This window comes from Sander lucioperca, chromosome 5 (assembly GCF_008315115.2).
Source record: "Sander lucioperca isolate FBNREF2018 chromosome 5, SLUC_FBN_1.2, whole genome shotgun sequence".
Classification (NCBI taxonomy): Eukaryota; Metazoa; Chordata; class Actinopteri; order Perciformes; family Percidae; genus Sander; species Sander lucioperca.
This window is the reverse complement of record NC_050177.1, coordinates 232,501-257,500: the sequence shown is the minus strand read 5'-3', so window position 1 is coordinate 257,500 and position 25,000 is coordinate 232,501. Positions and strand designations below refer to the sequence as shown.

Sequence of the window (25,000 nt, the reverse complement as noted above, 5' to 3'; positions counted from 1 at the left end):
TTTTTCGAAGTTATGTCACTGTTTTTGAAGTTTTTGATACTATTTTGACCTGTTCTTGCCTTCCTTCCTTCCTTCCTTCCTTCCTTCCTTCCTTCTGTCTTTCTACCATCTTTTTCCAAGGTTTTGAATTTTTAGTTTTTGTCTCCTTTTCTCATCAGCATTTAAATGTTTATCAGTTCCAAGGCTGTTGTTTAGTAAATCTATCGCTGACATCACTGTATTGTTCCTCTTAATATAGACTTTTTTTTCTACCAAAAATGATTCACGCTGGTCAGGGGGTACTTGGCTTAAAGAAACAATTCAAAAGGGGTACATTATTGAAAAACGTTTGAGAACCACTGTCTTAGGGCACACGTTTGACACCTGCACACATTGGTAATCACGATTTATTTTTGCCAATGCAAACCTAAAGGGAAAAAAGTCAAAATGTTTCTTTCTACATGTTATCCAGCGATGCACCCTTTACGTGTATTTTGTGGTCTTACAGATGTCGTCAAATTTGAGTTCTGGTGCTTTCTGTGTTTACATTGGTTTCAAGTCTCCTATAAAAGTATAACACAGGTTTTGGGGAATACTCCTGTCACTGGGCCTAAAGGAATAGTTTGGGAGGTACTTCTCCATAGTCAGTTTTTTATCGACAGTATTTTATTTGTTGTTTATTTGAATAGGGACAGATACAAAAAAACATAGATTATTACTGTCCCTAGAAGGGCTTTTAACAGTTAAAATAATAAAGGAGTCAAATTTTTACAGTGAATACAATAAAATGTCCAGAAACCAGTTAGCAGCAATAAAAATAAATGTAGTAAATAAACACATTCACTCGAACTCACACAGATGCACACCTCACATACATACAGCTATACATTTCATATGGCATGATCACACTGCTGCTGCTGCTGCTGTATGAACCATGCTTTTGATAGTTTTTTAAGGTGGACATTTTAGTAAGAGTCTTTATATTTGTAGGAAGCCAGTTCCACAGATTGGCTCCTTTCACAGAAAAAAACATTTTGGGCAAAAGATGTTTTACAAAATGGAACTTTACAGTCTCCACATGCAGTAGATGGCGGTCAGCATGCCCCAAGTATTGAGAAGCTTGGGGTACTGACACAGAAGCTGACCAATGTCCTGCTGTGGACAGGGGCAGCAGCTAAATGCATTTTAGACAACTACAAGACGTGGTCACAGCCACATAAAAAATTAAATCCTCCCCATGGTTCTTTATTGGCATTCTGTTGCATAAGGAATCGTTTTTAACTATTTATTTCTCGGTTATGTACTGGCAAGTGATGGCTGCCAGCGACTTCTTTGGTGGCAGTTGTTGTTTTTTCACTTGTGTTTCAGCAAACTGATAAACTGTATTTCTGAAATTGTTCCTGACCTCAGAGGTTGTCTGTCTGGTTTGGTTTGTTAGAGAAGGAAAACAAAGTGGCCTGGAATGTGAAATATTTCATCCCTGAGGAGAACAGGGCCTAGGGTTCACGATGGGTTTACAGCGGGCACATTTGACGTTAGGAATCACACTCTGAAGCTTTGCCTTGTTCGTTGAGTTAAAAACAATGCATCTAAAACTCAGGCTGCTCCAAAAACCCAGCTATTGGGACGGTGTGGTTTTCTTGCACTGTGGTTAGTTTCAGCTTTAACTCAAAGCAACACATCCATTCACAAGATTACATTAAAAAAGTAAATATCATAGCAATCAATTACTTCTTTACCAGCCGCAAGAAATCTTCAGGAAGCAATCTGCATGATACTTTAATTGTTGTTGTTTTGTTGTTTTTTTTTGCATATTTACTGCAGATGTTGTGCTACCTCATACTAAAAACTGATTATTTTGTTATACAAAGCCTGTTTGTTTGTTTGTTTTGTTTAGTGGCTGTTTTTTGTCTCTGCTCACTTGGTGAAATTCCATTGCGATGGAGAGCTGCTATTCATTCATTCATTCAGCAGCTCGCTCTCTCTCATTTACTGGACAACCACAATAGGAACAGGACAGGGGTGTGTGTGTGTGTGTGTGTGTGTGTGTGTGTGTGTGTATGTGTGTTCTTGTTTAACTATATTCGTGGGGTCCAAAAACCGGGAGTCCAGTATACTTGTGGGGTCCTGACAACTTTGTGGGGCCAAAATGCTGGACCCCACAACCTTAAAGGTCTGTTTGAGGGTTAAGACTTGGTTTTAGGATTAGGGTTAGAATTAGGTTATGGTTAGGGTGAGGGTAAGGGTTAAGGTTAGGCATTTAGTTGTGATGGTTAAGGTTAGGGTAAGGGGCTAGGGAATACATTATGTCAATGACGAGTCCCCACAACGATAGTGAAACGCACTATGTGTGCGTGTGTGTGTGTGTGTGTGTGTGTGTGTGCGTGTGTGTGTGTGTGTGTGTGTGTGTGTGTGTGTGTGTGTGTGTGTGTGGCCCATTGACTGTTATTTAAACAGGCTTTTAGTTAGGTGAGGGTTTTTATGGCAGTCTGATTTTAAGTATCTATGTTTTTCCCATGTATTCTTATGTCTTTTATTTATTGTATTTCATTTTATTGTGTAAAGCACTTTTTAGATTTTTATCTGTGAAAGGTGCTTTATAAATAAACGTTACTTACGGATCCAAAGACAAACACAGTTGCTTCCATCACTTGATCGTTCTGTTATGCTATTTCTATAGAAGATTAACCAAGTCGATTTATTGAAATACTGTTCTTGAGTACCATTCTGAGGTATTTGTACTTGTATATGCCTGCTTGTGTAACTGCAGAGCACTAAGAGTTTTCTGAGTGGTGATAACAACACCAGCAGAGGGCAGACCCATACCTGAAGAAGAGCTCCCACCTGCAGACAGATACTGTGCAGTCTGCAGTGGGGAGCTGTGGTCTGCAGTGTACACTTACAGACCCTGGAGGTAGCTTGTATAACTTGTAGTAAACCTAGTACACACTGAGGGTAACAAGATACTACAAAGTTGCAGTTAGCGAGACTTTAGACTGAGCTGAAATAACAGAATTTTAGAAACAACATGAACCTTTGTTCTATTTTTCTGCCACTTTATACTTCTACTCCACTACATTTATTTGACCCATATATCTATTTACTTTGAAGATTCACATTTAACAGGCAAAATAAAATTTGTTAAAACTACACAGCAGTGTATGAAGAACTATCAGTAGTAGCAGCATTTATATAAGCGTTTTCCAAAAATAATATGATGAACAAATGTATGAAAAACTCATACATGTACTGTATATCAAAGACTTTCGTAACTAATTTTGGAAGCTTAAACCTGAAAATTTGCTTTGAATCATTACATCAATCTTGTAAAATGTTAACAAAATATATTTTTTGTCACCAAATAATTTCACTGAAAGTGGATAAATGATATTACCAAATTGTCATGGAGTCCTTTTTATTATAAATAACAATAAGCAATACAAATCTGCCAATGATATGATATACAGTTCTAACAGTGCTCGCTTCTCTAACCTTTAGGTCACCACTGCCCTGTTTTAATACTTTAACTACATTTTGCTGATAATACTTTTGTACTTTTACTTGAGTATGATTTTGAATGCAGTACTTGTGATTAAGTGCCATTTTATCGTAGTAGTTGCTACTGTACTTTTACTGGAGTAAAGGATCTGAATACTTCTTCCACCACTGACTATTTCTTCAATAATAATACTTGCTGTGTCTACTTCTTTTGCAGCCTTTGTGGAGGCAGAATAGAGACAAAATGTTAATGTGTATTGTCCACTGAAGCAGAAAGGAGAGCCAGTCTGTCGCTGTTTTAATGGGCAAGTTTATTCAGTGACAAATACCAGCACAATTAACTTGTCACTATATCTCACCCGGTGACCTTTGACTTATCTGAATAATCAATCTAAATGCAAATGAAGTCTTTATCAATCATATGGCTTCTTAATGCTGTCTTGTGCCCCCCACCTCTTATTGTCAGTATATCTAAAGTCATACATCATCTGAATAATGCCTTTGGTTTATAATTTGTTGTTGTAAAGGTTCATTCATAGAGTTTCTCATGAGGTTGACCCCCGATCTTTGATCAGATTATCATTTTGTGAAGCAATTTTGACTTTAAAGTGGTGGACAAACAACAAGTATTCTCACACTCATAATCACAAACATTTACAACAAGAGATGAATATGTCTACTCGCCCTTTGCTCTTTGTTTTGTCCTTTTGCAGACAGATTCAATGTGGTCTTTCTAGGATAGCAGACATGGTTTATCATCAACCCACAAAGTATTTATATGAAAACACCTGCTTGATTTTCTAATTATGGATAACAATTAGGAACTATGAGATGTTAACCAAATTCTATTTCTTCCATTTCTTTGTATTAATGTCAAGAGCATTATTATCCCTCCACTTGACCACTTTGTTTACGTAATGTTGGTGCAGCTCAGGGTTGCCAGAGTTATTTAACAGAAATATGTATCATCAGAATTAGACATGCACCGATTACAACTTTCTAAGCCGATTCCGATTTCCGATTTTTCATATTTTCTAACCACCTTAAGGCACACAAAAATATTTATTTTCTATCTTTTCTTTAATAGAACATTTTACATTTTGCATAGAATGTAGAACATTTTTTGAACAGATGATCTATCGCTATAAAATAGAACTATATAAATTACTCCTGGTGTGGGAAATTCACTGCATTTCGCTGTCTTTGTACTCTGCACAATGACAATAAAGTTTAATCTAATCTAAAAACCGCTCATTTTACACACAGTTTAGCAACAAAACTAAACGCTGAGGGAAGATGACTATGTTTTTAATGTTGGTTTGGAGCGGTATGCACCCCCACTAATCTGGAAGGCGTTTTAAACAGTGACGTTAATACAGCGTGTCGGAATACACACAGCGTCTCCTGCAGCGGGGCATCAGAGACAGAGGGGTCGTTCGCTAACGTTAGCTTCTTGTCTCATCTGGGGTCTGATAAACAGTAAATTCATCAAAGTCAGCGTGCCCAACGCTATTTTCCGATAAACTGTAGCTGTGAGTGCGGTTTTCATGTTCCAGTTGTTCAGCCTTAGAGGGGAGAGAGAGCGGCTGACCGTTCGCCTGAGATCAGTAGAGCAAAGGCTCTGCAGAGCCGTGTATAATTTCGACTTTATGACATTTCATAAACAGCTGATGGGGCGGCGGTGCGTGTGCACGTTCGATGCTAACGTTGCACGATGTTAATCATGCGGTGCCCGAGTGCATTTGACCGGCATAAAATCGGCATATGTCAGACTGACCTGCCGGTCTCCGGTCATGGCCAGTCACGTGAAAATCGGCCAATTCCGGTGTTGCACCGAAATCTGTGACCCGTCGTGATCTGTGTCCCTCCTGTTAAAAGCGTAGCGCCCCCCTCCGTGGTTAAGGTTAGGGACAAGGGTTTGGTTCAGGTTGTGGTAGGGGGACACTGATCTCGATGGGTCACAGATTTCGGTGTAACACCGGTCACCGGCCGGTCAATCAGTGCATCTCTAATCAGAATACTTTAGAATGGATTGATTTAGTGTTGCTTGTGATGGCAGATGAAATGGTTTTGTTCACCCTGTTTTAAATGTGAACAACTGGTTTTGTGAAGATGTTAACTCTTATCTTTGAAGACTCCTTTCCTTTGTTTTTTGAATTTTTTGGACTTGTATGCCTTTATACGTAATAAAGGGATATATAAAAAGAATTTTAAGAGAGAGATGGCAAATGCATCCAACGAATGTTTCCAGCCAGATCCGAACCAGGAACGTCGTGGTTCATGGACGGTGTCTTAACCCTAAACCACTTTTTTTGTCTGTCCTCTGTGTGGTTTGTTATCTTTCCACACAGGAGTGACATTAGCAGGCGTAAGTCAATACCCGGCTCATGTCTGGCCTGAATTATTTACCTGAAGAAAGAGATGATGAGAACACACACTCATCCACCGCAGGCAGCGTGGACATTACATCACTGCTGCCCTGCTAACACCACACCAACACTGTGGCTTTTCTCATGTCATGTTTGTCCAAAGCACGGTCTGTGTGATATGATGATAGTAGTAGCTGACTAAGTCACAGGCATGGCATGAATGTGTGTGTGTGTGTGTGTGTGTGTGTGTGTGTGTGTGTGTGTGTGTGTGTGTGTGCGTGCGTGTGCGTGTGGTTGCACTGTTGCACGTTTTTGTTTGTTTTTGTTGATTGTCTTGTTGTGTTAATGATTTCATTGTATTGTTATTTCTATTCATTCGTAGTTTGAATGTGTATGTGTTTTTATTGGCCAGGTTTGCGCAAACAAACAAGGAATTTGACTCCAGTTAATCTTTGCTCTCAAAGTTCAACACTCACTTAACATATAAGAATAAAAACAGAAAGGACAGTGAGAAATATAAAAACAAATATTGTTAAGTATACAGTATAACAGTACAATAGAATTTAGAAATTTACAAAAAATATACAATAACAATTAAAGAGAGGAAAGGAATAGTACAATATCAGTATAGTCTGAGATTTAAGATTTGAATATAAATATAGTGCAAGGCAGTCCAGTGCAATGGTGAAATATTAATAACAATATTGTAATCGTAAGATTGAAAATATACATGAGGTAGATGAGCAGAACAGTAAAGCACTTTGACTTTACTTCTAATGAAAGGTGCTATACAAATAAAACTGACATTGACATTGACACATCCAGGTCTGTGGATAATCTTGAGTAACCGGGTCATGATTGATGAATAGCACTGCAGGTAATAGGACACATGTGTATTTTAATCTGGGGTGAACTGTACCTTTAAGCCTGGGCAGCTGAAAATCATGAAGTACCACGGCTGTCTACATTTGTTGCGGTGTCTGGTTAGTTGACCTGGGGCGTTATTGATCTTTAAATGACTTCTTTAAAAATGCTCTAAAGGCCTGTGGGTTAAAACAACTCTCTGTCGATGTGAGACTGATGGTTGTGATGAAGAATGCTTTCATGAAAGACACTCGCAGCTCAGTTTGTTTGAGGCAAATTCCGGTCAGACAATCAGCATCAAAACAGACAACAAGTTTGTATTTTAACAGTAGCAGTTCTTTGTAAATAACTTCTAAAGTTGTTTATATGAATTCACCTATCTATTTGTTAGTGTTTGTGATTACAGAGGGAATTAAAAAGGTCAAAAGTCATGTGGCAGATCAAGACTAACAATGTCATAACTGCATTGCAGGGGCGATTCTAGGATCACACCTTTAGGAGGGCTCAGCCCCTAATAACAATGTGACACGGATACAGTCGTCATCAGCCGATAATCATTGAGCTAGCTACTGAACAACAACGTCACCTAACGTTTTTTGACACTATGATGGAACTAAACCTGACACCTTATAAGTCACAGTAATAACGACCAATTTGACACAATGTTCTAACATTCAGCATTCATTTAGTTGGGTTCTAATCTGCACCATGAAATAGCCTTAAATAATTTCTTCTCTGGGGACTACGAACTTTTATTGTATTCACTGTAAAAATTTGACTCCTTTATTATTTTAACTGTTAAAAGCCCTTCTAGGGACAGGTGTTGCGAATTAGCCATGGCTATAAACACTGTGATACGGGCATCGGATTGTTCTTTATGTAATAATCTATGTTTTTTTGTATCTGTCCCTATTCAAATAAACAACAAATAAATAAAATAAACTTCACAACCGCACTCCTGCTCTCCCTCTGACAGATTAGATTCAGCCGAAGGCGGGAGTCTGGCACAACCACCTCCGATTGGCCAACACTACCTTCTGTTAACCCTTTCCTTGACGGGGTTATAGGTGCGTAGCATTGGCTACAGCGACACAGGATATTAAACCTGTTTCAAGCCCTTTGAACCTGTAATTGTTTGTTCTCTGTCACTAACAGACAAGTTTGCAAACTCTCACTTGAAGCACCAAAACTGAAAAATGTGTTTTAATATTACAATTTTTAGGCTTGAGCCCCCCTAAAAAGGGTCTAAAATCGCCCATGCTGTATTGCTTTAGCTTTACGATGCCATTCATGCTTCTTTTGCTGTCAAATATCTCAAGATATTTTGGCCAGTTGCACGACACATTGGTTGCTGGATAGTGGAAACAATACTGTATTATACAGTATAGATCATGAACTATCCCAAACTGAACTATGGCTTCTTACCTCACATAAGATCTTTGACTGACTGTGTCGCTAACTTTTAGATACATTTCAGTTTTGTTTGTAGTTCTGTAATTGACTTCATCATCATTGGAAAAGCACTTTGACTTCAGTCTCCATATGCTGATCAGTTATGTGCTGTAAGAGATGTGTGGATGATGGGAGGAAAAAACAGGTGAAAGAGAAAAGAAAGACAGAGGCAGAGAAGAAAACATAAAAGAGGACACTCAAAAAACAGACACCAAACAGATCCTCCTGTGTTAAATAATTCAACACGTGGTTTCTGATAGTTTGGCGTTGGCTCTGCTGCTGTGTGTGTGTGTGTGTGTGTGTGTGTGTGTGTGTGTGTGTGTGTGTGTGTGTGTGTGTGACAGGTGCTTGGTGGTGTAATGTTCAGGTTGCTCAGTTTGCCAGACGGAGTATTTACTTAATTAAACTGACGTAACACTCTCATGCTACACACAGAGTACAGATTAGGAAACAACTAAAACTAACAAACGTAAAGCTAAATGCTAACAGCAGCATGCTAACCAACTCACAACAACAATGTTAGCATGTTGATGCTGAGCAAATACCAAATTTCACAGCAATCAATCCAACATAAAAAAACAAAACCCAAACGTCAACCTGCTCGTGGCCTGTGAGGAAAAGTCACCATCATCCTCTGGGAATGTCACTCTGTACAAAATGCATCATAATCTATCTAATAGTTGTCATTATGTTTAAATCTGGACCAAAGTGTTAGACCTACCGAATGACTGACAGACACTGGATGGTACTCTGTCCACACAATGAGAAAGCAGCTCATCATCAGACATTTTATATGTTACTCTGTTTGGTTTTGTAAGAACGTTTTCTTTTGTCTTATTTCATTACTTTCAGAATCAGGATTACAAATTTCCCCAGGGACAAACCCTGGGGAAATTTGGCTTGGACATAAAGGCTGCCATATAACAATACATACACGGACATAAAGTTATTCATATATGTGAAACACAGACCCTTATTTCACACCCTTCTTATGACCTGAGTTTAGGAGAATCACTGATAGAGGGATGCAAGAGTGTTTGTACCATGGGAGGGATTTGCAATAATTACCCTTGCCTGTTTATTAAAGGTCCCATGACATGGTGCTCTTTGGATGCTTTTATATAGACCTTAGTGGTCCCCTAATACTGTATCTGAAGTCTCTTTATATAGACCTTAGTGGTCCCCTAATACTGTATCTGAAGTATCTTTTATATAGACCTTAGTGGTCCCCTAATACTGTATCTGAAGTATCTTTTATATAGACCTTAGTGGTCCCCTAATACTGTATATGAAGTATCTTTTATATAGACCTTAGTGGTCCCCTAATACTGTATCTGAAGTCTCTTTTATATAGACCTTAGTGGTCCCCTAATACTGTATCTGAAGTCTCTTTTATATAGACCTTAGTGGTCCCCTAATACTGTATCTGAAGTCTCTTTTATATAGACCTTAGTGGTCCCCTAATACTGTATCTGAAGTCTCTTTATATAGACCTTAGTGGTCCCCTAATACTGTATCTGAAGTCTCTTTATATAGGCCTTAGTGGTCCCCTAATACTGTATCTGAAGTCTCTTTATATAGACCTTAGTGGTCCCCTAATACTGTATCTGAAGTCTCTTTATATAGACCTTAGTGGTCCCCTAATACTGTATCTGAAGTCTCTTTTATATAGGCCTTAGTGGTCCCCTAATACTGTATCTGAAGTCTCTTTTATATAGGCCTCAGTGGTCCCCTAATACTGTATCTGAATTCTCTTTTATATAGGCCTTAGTGGTCCCCTAATACTGTATCTGAAGTCTCTTTATATAGACCTTAGTGGTCCCCTAATACTGTATCTGAAGTCTCTTTATATAGACCTTAGTGGTCCCCTAATACTGTATCTGAAGTCTCTTTATATAGACCTTAGTGGTCCCCTAATACTGTATCTGAAGTCTCTTTTATATAGACCTTAGTGGTCCCCTAATACTGTATCTGAAGTCTCTTTATATAGACCTTAGTGGTCCCCTAATACTGTATCTGAAGTCTCTTTCCCGAAATTCAGCCTTGGTGCAGAATTACAGCCACTAGAGCCAGTCCCACAATGAGTTTTCCTTAGTATGTGCCATTTCTGTGTCTGTAGCTTTAAATGCTATTGAGGAGGAGAGGGGGGGGGGCAAGGTGGAGGGTGGGGGTGTGGCCTTGACCAACTGCCACTTTGCTCATTTGAAAGCCATGATGTCTCTCTCTTTCTCATGGGTGGGCCAAATTCTCTGGGTGGGCAAACCAGAGAAAGGGGAGGTAACCTTTCCCCTTATGACGTCATAAAGGGAAGATTCCAGATTGGCCCATCTGAGCTTTCATTTTCTCAAAGGCAGAGCAGGATACCCAGGGCTCGGTTTACACCTATCGCCATTTCTAGCCACTGGGGGACCATAGGCAGGCTGGGGGAACGCATATTAATGTTAAAAAAAACTCATAAAGTGACATTTTCATGCCATGGGACCTTCAACTATGTTCTTCTCAGAGAGCGTTTGAAAGGATGGATGTTCCTTAACCCCCATCACTTTCATTGCTGTGTGGACCACCATTGGTCTTTAGTCAGCAGAGTGCCCTAACAAGAACATTACAGCATTTCTTTCTTTTCTTTTTTTTTTTTTTACCTTTGTTTGAGTGCCTAAATCAAAAACACATATGACTCAGAAGTAGAGTGACGTTGTTTTTTGGCGCTGCTAAACCGAGGAGGACGGGGTGAATATTTAGGTCAACAGAGCTTAAAAGTTGGACATGGGTGACATTTTTAATTTTTGAGTTCAATTAAGTTAACATTATTGCTATTAATAAATGTTTTTAGGAACTTAGCCTCAGTGAACTGTACTCAATCCCAATGATTCTTTAAAAAAAACTTCTGGGTAGAAACCTCCTACATCCCCTACGTACAATTTAACAGCACTGAGCAAACGGGGACGAGGAACAACTGGATAAACTTTCGTCTCATTCATTTAAATGCATGTTTGATGCTTTCACTAATGTTAGCTTGGATGCCTAATCTACCTGTTGGGCCACAGACTAAAGAAAATGACACCACATATACCAAATACCAAAAATATGAAAGATAAGCTACAGCATTATTGTTCCTTACTTACTTAATTACGGTTCCTAATGACTTATTAATATAAGGGAACACACGTTTTATCCTGCAACGTGCAGAATTTACATGTACTGCCTGTAGTGTATCCACTCAGAAATCCAACACCATATAGGACACACCTGAGGAGGAAGTGACATCTTGTTGCCATGGGGAACAGGGGAGGTTGTGGGGGGCTGGGTTAACAAAGTGTGAGTGTGATAGAGAGAGAGAGGAGCGAGAGCAGGCGGATTGTCCCAAAATGTTACTCCAGTAGATACTTCAAAGTGACCTGAAAATTAGCAGAAGGCTGGATTTTATTAGATATTTTAAAATTGATTTCCTCAAAGTGTACAGAGAGCCGGGACTGGAGGTCATAGACCAGGATGTTTGACCCTGTTAGACTATAAGATGTTTCTCATTGGACCTGTTTTTCTTGACATACATTTTTTGGCATCCCTTAAAGAAACAGAGGTGGCCGTGATCTGCTGGAATTGAACTGAATTGAACCTTAAATCCAGATGATTTTGAACATTTCAGTGTTTTCATGACGGCTACGTGTGTTGTCCTGTGGGCCTTACCCGTGTCTTAGTTTGATATTTTACGTTGGTATTTGGAAATTGTCTGCCCGTGTGTAAGGAGGACATTTTGACTGCATCACATCAGATATCATTGTCAGAGTGTGTGTGAGTTTGAACTGTGTCCGTGAAGATGTACAAGCGTCGGGAATATGTGGAACTTTATGAGAAGGATTTGGCCAAATGGGCACTGCTACGCAACGTCAACACAGTGGTGAAACAGAGCACACTGCTGCCGGTATGCAACTCTGTGTGTGTGTGTGTGTGTGTGTGTGTGTGTGTGTGTGTGTGTCTGTCTGTCTGTGTGTGTGTGTGTGTGTGTGTGTGTGTGTGTGTGTGTGTGTGTCTGTCTGTCTGTGTGTGTGTGTGTGTGTGTGTGTGTGTGTGTGTGTGTGTGTGTGTGTGTGTTTTAAATTTCATAAGTCATAATTGTATGTCTGTATTCTGGGATTAGGGTTGCGTAAGATATGCGCCTGTGTTCCTTGTTTCATGCATCAAATATTAATTATTTGTGTGTGTGTGTGTGTGTGTGTGTGTGTGTGTGTGTGTGTGTGTGTGTGTGTGTGTGTGTTATATGCTGTCTCATCTAATATTGCGTAACTGTGTGTTAAAATAATTATGCATGAATCACAAGAATGTGGTTTTCTGTTTTGACTCTGTTCGGAGTTATGAATCATAATTATATATCTGAAAACTTTATTTAGGTTTTAAACGTGTGTGTGTTTGTGTGTGTGTGTGTGTGTGTGTGTGTGTGTGTGTGTGTGTGTGTGTGTGTGTGTGTCCGTGTCTGTCTGTCTGTCTGTCTGTCTTGTTACATGTTAAAATCCGTGGCACAAAGGCAACAATTTAGTAGCTACAAACAGTGGCTTTAAAGACAGGGTTGGTAATGTTGAAAGCTAGCATGATTTAAAAGTAGCATCTCTTTGGGGCCCTGTCGAACCCCTACCACTGCCCTCGGGGCTCTGCCCCAAACACAGACGTGCACGAGAACCACTGCGTTGCTGCCTCAGAGCAGAGCTTCACTCTTTCTTTTCTTTGCCTTTTTAGCAGGGAGGGCAGTTGCAAGTAACTGCGGTAGTAGCAACTTTTTCTCCTCCATTCTCCAGTAGACTTGCAGTAACTCTGGTGGCTATAATCAACCCGTTCTCACTCCAAACTCGTAAAATAAGGATGTTTGGACAGTGGTTGTCAGCGTCTGATGCAACAAAAAAGGCGTCTTTCAGCGTGTTTGTGTAATGCACCGGGGAGAGCAGCAGTTAGATAGGATTTAGCAAGTAGTATGTAAGGGCGAATTTCCGCACAAGGAGCTTGGTTGGGTTGGTGGATGGGTCAAACACAGGACTTTCACCCAGGAGACAGGGGTTCACGTCTCGCTTGTCACGCTTGCTATAGTCGCTTTTTTCTTTCCGACCCGTTCTTCCCGCATGTCATGGAACTGTATGCCCACCCACGACCCTTTCCTAAACCCAACCGTCCCGTAGTTCCCGCGTGTCACGGAGCCGTAAGCCCACCCACGTCCTTTTCCTTAACATAACTGCGTCAAAAGGGACGGCAATAGTCCCGACCATGCACGTTTACTTATAGCGCTAAAGGGACGGCAATAGTCCCGACCATGCACGTTTACTTATAGCGCTAAAGGGACGGCAATAGTCCCGACCAAGCGTGTTTACTGAAAGCCCTAAAGGCGATTTTTAGCGTCAATAAGAACGACAAAGGCACCTGACCAAGCGTCCATATTTTACGAGATGGGTGTGAGAACCTGTTGCTATAACGCACATTGAGCTCAGGCTCATACACAGCAGGTGTAGAACACGTGCAGTGGGACAAAGAGGCATTTTATTGGTTCTTTCCAATCTGACCGTGAGGCAGTGATTGGTGGCCATTTTTAGAGGATTATAACAGCTACCGATGATGGATGTTTCAGAGCCCATAAGTTATTTATCGCTGTCGTTTTTCAGAGATACCTTTCAAGTCTATAGTGGGTGAAAGTTTGATACTCAAAAGGTTGACAGGAGAGTATTTGAATGCTTCTGATGTGTAGATATCTGCTCTATGCATTCACCCCTCAGTAGTTCACATCTACTAACCCTTCTTTCCTCTCCTACATAATGACTGTCTGCTGGTTAGATGTCCTCCCTGTCCACATCGACAAATTCCTGGTACACATTTTGTGTTTTGTCCTTTTCAAAAGCTTCCAGTCCAAACAGGACTGCCTGTCTGGACCAGGAGATCATCCAGGGTTCAGTTAGCCCTTTTCAGACTGCACCATTTATTTGAATACTATAATTAATTTACTGCTGAGTCCTAATGTACAAGCTCCAATTAACGTAGTAATAGAAGAAAAGGTCAGTCCATACAGTAGCTGTAGAGTAAGATGATACCGTAGGAGGCCTTTAACCCACAGTCTGACTTTGGTTAAAAAAGTTCTCATGTCTCCAGATTGCATTAAGCCTGGTCTAGGTGCAGTGTGAAAATGGTTATGATTCAGTTATTTAAACAGAGAAACATTGATGTTAATCATGGGTTTAATCATGTCACATGCTGTAATAAAGGCATTGTTTCTTCATGCTTCTAATTTCTCTAATTTCTCTTCTTCTAATTTGTCATCGGTTATTCTGAATCTGATTTAACATTTTAATTCTTTCTCTGACTGTGATTTGACTAAATTGTAATCCCATTCCTGGTCATGGTTTTAATTTTTGATTTCTTTCCAGGGCGACTATGTGTGGTTGGACTTAAAGACTGGTCGGGAGTTTGAGGTGCCAATCGGTGCGGTGGTCAAACTCTGTGACTCGGGACAGATCCAGGTGCTGGATGATGAAGGAAATGTAAGTGTTGAAACACTCTTTTGTTATGCTCGGTTAAGAAAAAAGTTTGTTTATGTTGTGGGGAGCATGCTAGACCAGTGGTTCTCAAACATTTTTTCAATAATGTACCCCTTTTGAAATATTTCCCCCCTGACTACACCAAAACATTTTGGTAGACAGGCTGTACTCAAAACCCATTTTTACACGAAAAGTAATGCACTGTAATTTGTATGCATTTCATGTATTTATTGCTGCATGTACTACATTGACTGCTGCTGTATAAGAGCGCTCAGGTCCGCATAGGGAGAAGGTCAGGGTGCATAATTGGGTCCTAAAACACAGGGCTTCCAAGTGGGGGAGCAGAGTTTGTGTCCCAGGGGAAGTTAAGGGGAAAACACAAGATTTTCACCCAGGAAATGTGGAGTACTACTTAAGAGGACCGTTGTTTGAATCCAAACCAAGATCTTTTTTCTAACCTTAACTAGTCGTTTTGGTGCATAAACTTAATAAACTTGCATAAACTGTCACATGACGGTCATCTTTTGTCGGCTAAACTCAATTGCAGCGGCTTTCGAAATGACCGGCACCTCACGGTGCACTGTTCACAACTCACAGTAACATTTTCACTGCTAAATGTATCTGTAAAAACCGCTAAACGTTTTGCTTATTGCTGTAATTTTGTAGGATATCATACAAATTGTTGTGCATAAGTTTTAAATTGTGGTGCATATGCCCTTTTATTTGATTGTCCAAAGTGTCAAAAAGTCCAAGTCCAAAGAGTGTGAAATTTACACACATCCCCATCCTCCACCAGGAGCACTGGATCTCCCCCCAGAATGCCAGCAACATCAAGCCAATGCATCCCACCTCCATCCACGGTGTGGAGGACATGATCCGCCTGGGAGACCTCAATGAAGCAGGAATCCTCCGCAACCTGCTCATCAGATACAGAGAAAAACTCATTTATGTGAGTACACCATCAACCCTCAGTAAGGCATCTGGTCACCAGTGTTTTAAGCATTCTTGTTATTTCATTATGATCCATATTCTGGTAGACTACCGCTGATTGGTAGGCAAAATCCCTTAAAATTAGGTGACCTCTCAACTTGTTGGGTGCATCATAGGCATATGGATCATTTATATCAACCAGTTAATAGCAGATAAAAATGGGAGTCATACAGTTCATATCACTAGAAGTGTAACAAATGTGGAGAAGAATTTCACACATTAGAGTTTTATTTCCTACTTTGTTGCCTTTTTACACTCTGTCCTGCTATTTTCTGTCATGATTTGAAGGCAGTACAAGACAAGAACAATCTTTTCATTAATATTATGCCAATAAAGATGGTAAAAAGATTTGTGGAAAGATTGGTCATGAGCCAAAGGACAGCTGATCAGCTGTTCATGTTAACTGGAAAAAAGGGCGTGTGGCAGTAAGAGTGGCCTATAATGAATAAATACATTTGTGAGGTTGTGTGTGTGTGTGTGTGTGTGTGTGTGTGTGTGTGTGTGTGTGTGTGAATGCATGAACATGTGGATGCATTCGCGTATGTGGTGACAGCTATTGCGATTTAACGCTTGTTTCACCTTTATCCAGGTCTTGAATGGTCTTTACCAACACTTCTCAACATTATCTCACAAATCCAACCACAGCTGTCTGCTGTTGGCTGTTTTTCTGCTCTCATCTCAATGTCTTGCTTCTTTATTCTCTCTCTTGTCCTACTTTCTATCCTTCTTCCTTACTTCCTTTTCCTGTTTCCTCTTTAGACAAACTGTGGTGGCAGGGTAAGTCAGCTCTTAGCACATAAAGCCTAGCTGGAGAGAGTCAGACCTCAGCTGAAAATAATGCACATAATGTATTTAATGCAACACCTGCATGACCTCAAAAACGTTCCTATTTAACTGTTTCTGTAAGCTGCATGTATGTTGCACGGTTTGAATGTTTCATGTTAGCAGTATTCTGTCTCATAAACTTTAAATTAATAAGGAAATCATGGGTTTCAAAATGTTTTTTTCAATCATTATGTTATACCATCAGCTCCTTTAATGTTTGCATGTACATCATAAAGCAGAATGTGGCCAACGTTTTGTAAATAAAGCCGGCGGGGTATCATGTACTCACCGTGTAGCCATAAACTGTAGAAAAACACAGTATGTTTTGACTTCAAACTAGACTTCAGTGTCATGTTTCTGCAGGACAAGTCTAAATGCTTTGTAGGACTGATTCTCTCAGGCTTAGTGGTAACCAAGCTCAGTGCTGCAGCCTGCGTGCATGTTGATTTGTTTCCGACATGGCCGTCTGTTCTCTCGTAGCGAACTCTGAGACGTTCTCATTGTCATCCTTCACCATCTGAATTACAAGACCTCCGTCACCTCATCTACCCTCCACCGGCCCCCTGACGCTGCTGAAAGAATCTGAATTGTTTAACACGCATTTGATTTTATATTTGACTGGATTTTCATTCCAAGAATAAAATTATTTAAAAACAAATGCACATACTACTCAAAGTTGGCAGATAGATTGCCCTCGGTCCAGGAAACAAGTTTGATCTACAGTACATCTAGAATTGTATGAATTATTCTAGTAGGCTTTTAAATTCAGGTCAAAATAATAATACATTACTTGTACTTTACTTTAGTTTTTCCATTTTATGATACTTTATACTTATACCTCACTAATTAAGACATACATGTTGTTTTGCTTTGTATATTTTGCTGAATCTTTTTAAATTACATACATACATTCTACAGTGAAAACTATCTCCCTCTTATCAAGAATTGAGTTTTATTTTCTCATAAATAGTGCTAGTGTTGTAGAAATATTTCAGCATGTTTCAATGCAAATCATGTTGTTTCGACAAACAGGTTGAAATATTACTCTACACAGCAAAATACAGTTTATGGTTTATATAAAGTTATACGTTTTTTTTCAGCTAGTCTTCAAGTTTGTCCCAAGCTTAAAGGGTCTGAATACTTCTACCACCCCTGCTGTCCAGCATGTCTTGATCATTTGCATGAAATGGCTCAAACTGGCTCAAAATTGTAAGCAAATAGCAGCTTCAGTCCAAATCATTCAGCATCACATCGGCCTTAAAAACCCCTAAATCAGTTCATCCTTTGCCTCTGTGTGTAGACGTACACCGGCTCCATCCTGGTGGCCGTCAACCCGTACCAGGTGCTGCCCATCTACACGGCCGACCAGATCCGCCTCTACACCAACAAGAAAATTGGTGAAATGCCGCCCCACATCTTTGCCATTGCTGACAACTGTTACTTCAACATGCAGAGGAACAACCGCGACCAGTGCTGTATCATCAGGTAGGAAGGAGCTCAGACTGCGGATAAAAGTTAAATCTCCAATATGTGACAAAGATCTAATTTTAGCCACGATGCATGTCAGTAAGTCAGTCAGCCCACCTCTTTGGTCCAGAGTGAAATATCTTGACACTTAGTAGATTAATTGCTGTGCAATTTGGTGTAGACGTTCACCGTCTTTGCAAGCTTCTGTGATCTGTTAACTTTTCATCTAGCACCATCATCAGGTCAAACTTTGAATTTCACAATTGTGTGTGTGTGTGTGTGTGTGTGTGTGTGTGTGTGTGTGTGTGTGTGTGTGTGTGTGATAGTGGTGAGTCTGGAGCAGGGAAGACAGAAAGCACCAAACTGATCCTTCAATTCCTGGCAGCCATCAGTGGTCAACACTCCTGGATAGAACAGCAGGTCCTGGAGGCCAACCCTATACTAGAGGGTAGGAATTCTCACACACACATATGTTTACTTAGTTAACGTTTGGGGACATTACATGTACATAGACTTATATTAATTTCCTGGCAACCCTAAGCGTAACCACTGACCCAAAAATCTGCTTTTTTTCAATTGGGAACATGGCTTTTGTCCCCAAATTGGACAAGCTATCCCCAACTAACTGGTCTTTTTGTCTGAAATGTTTTCACAAAGGTAGCCTAAGTCAGGAACACACACACACACACACACACACACACACGCACACACACACACACACACACACACACACACACACACACACACACACACACACACATTCATATGACATCATTATCATTGGTTTCTGTTGTGTCTCTTTTCAGCCTTTGGCAACGCTAAAACAATCCGCAACGACAACTCGTCTCGTTTTGGAAAATACATTGACATCCATTTCAACAAGAGAGGAGCCATAGAGGGAGCCAAGATAGAGCAATACCTGCTGGAGAAATCCAGAGTTTGTCGACAGGTATGGCACAAAATGGTAACACCTGTCCACCTGCTCAAACTATAAACTCTTCAGGAGTTTTACAGTGGTTCAAATAACCAAGTGTCCAGTGTTACACCATAGGATTTCTTTCCTTACTTACGTAGTCTGAGCATTGTATTTGCATGCAGGGCATGGTGTCTCAGAAGCTAGTACTGATGCCTCACAGCAAGTAGGCCCTGCAAAGTTTGATCCCCGGTTCGATCGTAGGTTTACACCCCGGTCCGGGCAGGCCCTTTCTGTGTGGAGTTTGCATGTTCACTCCGTATTTGTGTGTGTTTTCCTCCGGTTGGTCCATTTTCCTCCCACCATAAAGACATGCATGCTAGGTAACTCCTGCCATTGCCCTTGACTTAGGTACCGGAATGACAACTGGAGTTTGTCCCCTGGTGCCAGACTATGGCTGCCCACTGCTCCTAATTAGTTAGGACGGGTTAAATGCAGAGAACACATTTCACTGCACATTGTGTGATTGCATTTATATTTCCCTGTCACTCTCTCTCTCTCTCTCTCTGCAGGCCCACGATGAGAGGAACTACCACGTCTTCTATTGCATGCTGAAGGGCATGACTGCAGATGAGAAGAAGAAACTGGGGCTAAGCAAGGCCACCGACTACACCTACCTGACCATGGTGAGTAAAGTGGCACCTTCATCCTCATGTAAGCTGTGTCTGTCTGTCATGTCGTTATCAACTTGTTCACTTCAGTCAGCACATCCTGCCGCTCAGTCAGTGCACAAAAATAAGCTTCACAGGAAATCCAACCCTCAAACACTAAACAGAGAAGATGTGATAAGAAGTTGAGAAATCTAAAAGCTAAAAAAAAAGAAAATTAAAATACAAGTTTAAAGACAAAACACCCATTTTGAATGTTATCACTTCATTGAATGGGCGTTGTCAGTGGTTATTAGCATCGTATATATATATATATATATATATATATATATATATATATATATATATATATATATATATATATATATATATATATATAGGCCTGCTACACCTACTAGTAGTAGGTTAATAAGCCTGTTATCATTTAATTACATGGTTATGGTCATTGTTAGCGCCGTCAGGACTTATTGGCGTCCCTTTCTAGGAGTTTGGGAAAACAAAATGAACATTACTTGGTTAGGTTCAATTAAAAAAACTACTTAGGTGTTGTAAAGGATTGTGGTTTAGTTAAGATCATTACGTAAGAAAGTTAACTTAAAGCTTGAGTGCGTAACTTTTTGATATTAATGAACGTCCGTTACATTCAAGCCATTGCCAAATGAGTTGCTACAAAGCTAGTTAAGACTATCAGCTCCACACAACTCTCTCTGTATGTCTCAGTATGGCTATGTTCAGAAGATCGTGTCGTCCGGCGACATTCGCACGCAGAAACTCAAGTGAAGATAATTCCCTCTTCTGAAGAGTCCATCGTGTTTTTTTAATCCTCCGTGTCCTCCTTGGCTACTAGCAACTGCGTGGAGGAGGGGTGGTTGACAATCAAGGAAGGCTTGTATCATGTGGACGTGCCAACAGTTTTGTTGTCATTACTTAGAATTCCTAATGGGGGAGACAGAAACTACACACTGTAGATTTAAGTAGCCTATGTAACTTAAAAAAAACTCAACATTGACATTTTTCCCTGTTGCCATGGGAACGTTATGAAGTGACGTAATTACGCGACGTGAATATCATCGAAAAGCTGCAAACCCCGCGATGAAGCCATGATGAAACCGCAGTTTTTGCAAGTTCCCGCAATTTTTGCAAGTTCCCGCAATTTCATCGCATAAAATTGCATAAATATCCGGCATATTCCATCGCATTTTTTAAGAAAACGTGCCGCATAATCAAGGATTTTTGCCCCCAACAATCACAAAAAAACTTAGCATTTTTCTGGATTTTGATTATTAGTAATACTTGATTACCCCAAACTGAGTCCCTCTCTCTGCTTCTCTGCAGGGTAACTGCACAGTGTGTGATGGCCGAGACGACATGAAAGAGTACTCCAACATCCGCTCTGCAATGAAGGTACTGATTAAAACAAAAAGCTGATTATAGTACAGCAAAGAGACATTAGCTCCAGGTGTGTGTACTTGTATCGGTTAGTAGCTACTTAAATTATTTAACTGATTAAACTTACTTGCTCTTGTATTTTAAAGACGAAGGTGATACATGTTCTTTTTCAATCAGGATCCTTTGCTCTGTTCCGCAGGTACTTATGTTCACAGACAAAGAGTACTGGGAGATATCTAAACTGCTGGCTGCTATATTACACATGGGAAACCTCAGATATGAAGGTAAAGTCAAAAGAATTACAATTAACAACACACAATTTATTAGTTTGTTGCCTCTTCTGGTATGTTCACAGTTCGGGTTTCTTCCTCTGTGTTCAGTTACACTGCAGCTGTGCTTGTTTATAGTCTGTCTGTAAACTTTTACTTTTATATACTATTCAGGGCCCAAAAAAGGTCTTAAATGATAGATTTAAAACAAATAAATTAATCTATATTTTAATTTACAGTTAATATTGTCCTAAAAAGCGATGGAACGGCACATCAGTCAAAACATTTAATAGTAAAGACGATTATCTGAAAGCCTACTGCCAACTGTTATAAAAGGTGTTAACATTGACCTAGTGGATAACTCTACATATTTGGGTATTGTTCTTGACAACAAACTGTGTTTCCAATCCCATGTTGATGCTGCTGCTAAAAAGGTCCAGCAAAGACTTATATATACTGTGTATATATATATATATATATATATATATATATATATATATATATATATATATATATATATATATATATATATATATATATATATATTCTAACCATGTTGCCCTTTGACCCTGCAGCTCGTACCTACGACAACCTGGATGCCTGCGAGGTTGTCCGCAGCCCTCACCTTACCACTGCTGCTACACTGCTGGAGGTGAAACAAACACACACACACACACACACACACACACACACACACACACACACACACACACACCTATGTTAACTTAGGTCACTTTTGGGGAAATTACATAGACCCATAGAAGAGAGTGTGTCTAAATCTTGTCCGAAGCTCTCTGCCACAGACGACCCACGCTGCTGCTCCTCTTCACATCTATTATACTAAATACTGTCGGGCATAATGCAAAATATTATTATAGGAGATTATAGGAGTGCAGGTTATTCTTTTTATATTATGAAATAAAATAAACAATGGTCAGACTCACAAAAGGACTTTGCTTAAGATCTGGAACAAAAATAACCAATCACATAAAATCAGGACATGCCTACTTTTAGCTAACAGTCAGTGTGTGTGTGTGTGTGTGTGTGTGTGTGTGTGTGTGTGTGTGTGTGTGTGTGTGTGTGTGTGTGTGTGTGTGTGTGTGTGTTTAGGTGGATGGTAAGGATCTGATGAACTGTCTGACCAGCCGAACTCTGATCACCAGAGGAGAGACCGTCTCCACCCCACTCAGCATGGAACAAGCTCGGGATGTACGGGACGCTTTCGTTAAGGTGCAGCACTTAATTATTAAAACAGTCTTATATTAATCATTTTATTTATAGCCCATTGTCATGTATGGCCTTAAAAATGAGCCAAAAACTAAGATCCATTAAGGAAGTTAAAGGTGCACTGTGGAGTTTTCTTGTAAACATCTAACCATTAACCTGTTTACATTTCTGACATTTTGGTTTTGCACCTTATAGATGATCTTTATTGTTTATATTTTGTTTATTTGCACTCTATATATGTGCACTCTTTATACTGCAACTGCTGCACAATAATGTCCCTAGATAAAGTAATCCCATTTTATCGTATAAACACAAGTTCTATCAACAGTCAGTGTGTTCACCAAAACACTTTGCCTGTATCCTTGAGGTCTAACACGTGTTGGATGTATTTCCTTCCTCATAAAACATTTGCAAAGCTAATATTTAAGGTATTTGAAATCCTACTTTGTTTACACCCATGTTTATTAGCTGTCAGTCTTCTTCTCCCTGCCTTTGCTGGCGTATTGTTGTTTTTCTGAGTGTGTTATTGCCACCTGTAGAGCAGTGGAATAGTGTGAAACCATTGGCAGTAAAGTAGACAAGACAAGTGTGTGTGTGTGTGTGTGTGTGTGTGTGTGTGTGTGTGTGTGTGTGTGTGTGTGTGTATAGGGAATTTATGGCCGTTTGTTCGTGTGGATCGTGGAGAAGATCAATGCGGCCATTTACAAGCCTGCGTCCTCACAGCTCAAAGCTTTGAGACGCTCCATCGGACTGCTGGACATCTTCGGCTTTGAGAACTTCACTGTCAACAGGTATACACACACACACACACACACACACACACACACACACACACACACACACACACACACACCTATGTTAACTCAGGTCACTTTTGGGGAAATTGCATAGACCCTGTCTTGGATGGGATCCCAATTGGACAGCGCTAAATGCAAGACAGTGTAATGACCACCAAGACACATTGTAATCTGATTACTCAAACAACTTTGGGATGTATTTGACACATCTTTTGTAGTATAAGCTCTAATTCGTCCTGATGCCTACCAGGAAAATCTGTCATCAATGCAGGACGTGGTGGTTGTTTTGGTGAAAGCTTGCCTATTTGCCTATTTTATGACGAGGTGGATGAAGTGTTGCGTGACCGTCTATCATTTAGCATGATGGAAGGAGATGTGTTGGATTCTGCTGAAAGCGATATCTCCACTGACACAACGGCTAACGACAGGCGAGAGTGTGGATGGGCCCTTTGGCCTTCTAGCCAAAGTGACGGGGGCAGCAACGAAATCTGAACACAAGTGACCAGCTGGAGAGACGTGATAGACACAGGTGTGAACGGCGACGTATCTCGGCTGTCTACTTGTGTTCGGATCACCGAAACACGTTTTAAAAAGAAGTGTAAACAGGGTCATAGACTTGCATTCATTTCCCTGAGACGTTCCCTAAAGCTGCCTACACGTGATCAGCGTTAAGGTATGTGTGTGTAGATCACAGAGCAAAGTGCAGAGACTTCAGAGGCAAAGCCCAGCGCAGGTATACTTGAATAAACATGAATAAATTATATAAAATATATAAATTAAGGAAATGATTAAAACTCAACTCGTTATTATATAATTTTATTTCAACATTTTATTTTCATAATAATAGAGTTTTATAGGATTAATCACAGTCACCCTGACAGTATGCATTGATTTTGAATGTCCTATTATCAGATTTCTTCTGTTTTCTGTACATATACTGTATATCTATCTGTGTATCAACTTGAAATGAAGCTGTTTGTCATACTGGCCTCTCCTAATTTCAGTATATGTCATGTTAAATGTCTTCCTTTCACCTTCTTGTCACTTTACTTGAAGAGCAACTGAGAGTGAAGTTCTTTTGTCATCATTTTCTTGTCACTTCTCGCCGTCCGGCCTGCAGCTTTGAGCAGCTGTGCATCAACTTTGCCAACGAGAACCTGCAGCAGTTCTTCGTCCGTCACGTCTTCAAGCTGGAGCAGGAGGAGTACAACCTGGAGAACATCAACTGGCAGCACATCGAGTTCACCGACAACCAGGACGCTCTGGACATGATCGCCATCAAACCCATGAACATCATCTCGCTCATCGACGAGGAGAGCAAGTTCCCCAGGGTACGTACGCTCAGATGGTGGGGAGGGTCGCCGTCCCTCAAAGGTTTAGTTTAGTTTAGTTTATTTTTTTCGGCCATCTGTAACTCACAACAGTCAATGCCAACAACACTACTAATACTATATATATATATATATATATATATATATATATTAGGGCTGTCAAACGATTAATTTTTTTAATCGCGATTAATCGCTGAAGTTCTATAGTTAATCGCGATTAATCGCATATTTTTATCACATGATTAAAATTCAATTATTTTGCATTTCAGAACAGTTTTTAAGTACATATTAACAATGGAAACATTTTTTACCAGTGGATCTTGATTGGGAATCAAATGAATGCAAAGTTTTAAGATTTGTAATTATTTATTTACTGTAAACAAAAGAAAAATGTGTGAATCTGTCATTACTGCACAATTCCTCCAAGTAACTAACTAAAAAACTAAAAATCCCTAT

The 25,000-nt window shown here is 39.9% G+C and overlaps 1 protein-coding gene across 4 annotated transcripts in view; it reads left to right on the top strand.

The window, feature by feature from the left end:
- Positions 1 to 25,000, top strand: part of myo7aa (myosin VIIAa) — a 91,308-nt gene that overhangs the window by 10,917 nt on the left and 55,391 nt on the right. For 3 of the 4 annotated variants that reach the window (XM_036000995.1, XM_036000994.1, XM_036000993.1), the window contains 13 exons: positions 14,558 to 14,671; positions 15,465 to 15,617; positions 16,418 to 16,435; positions 17,784 to 17,968; positions 18,277 to 18,398; positions 18,757 to 18,899; positions 19,436 to 19,549; positions 20,867 to 20,935; positions 21,120 to 21,204; positions 21,765 to 21,841; positions 22,300 to 22,419; positions 23,065 to 23,207; positions 24,334 to 24,544. In XM_036000995.1, the coding sequence (XP_035856888.1) occupies positions 14,558 to 14,671; positions 15,465 to 15,617; positions 16,418 to 16,435; positions 17,784 to 17,968; positions 18,277 to 18,398; positions 18,757 to 18,899; positions 19,436 to 19,549; positions 20,867 to 20,935; positions 21,120 to 21,204; positions 21,765 to 21,841; positions 22,300 to 22,419; positions 23,065 to 23,207; positions 24,334 to 24,544 (1,554 nt within the window). The remainder of the gene's footprint in view (positions 1 to 14,557; positions 14,672 to 15,464; positions 15,618 to 16,417; positions 16,436 to 17,783; positions 17,969 to 18,276; positions 18,399 to 18,756; positions 18,900 to 19,435; positions 19,550 to 20,866; positions 20,936 to 21,119; positions 21,205 to 21,764; positions 21,842 to 22,299; positions 22,420 to 23,064; positions 23,208 to 24,333; positions 24,545 to 25,000) is intronic. The other variant, XM_031304039.2, reaches the window with a different exon arrangement.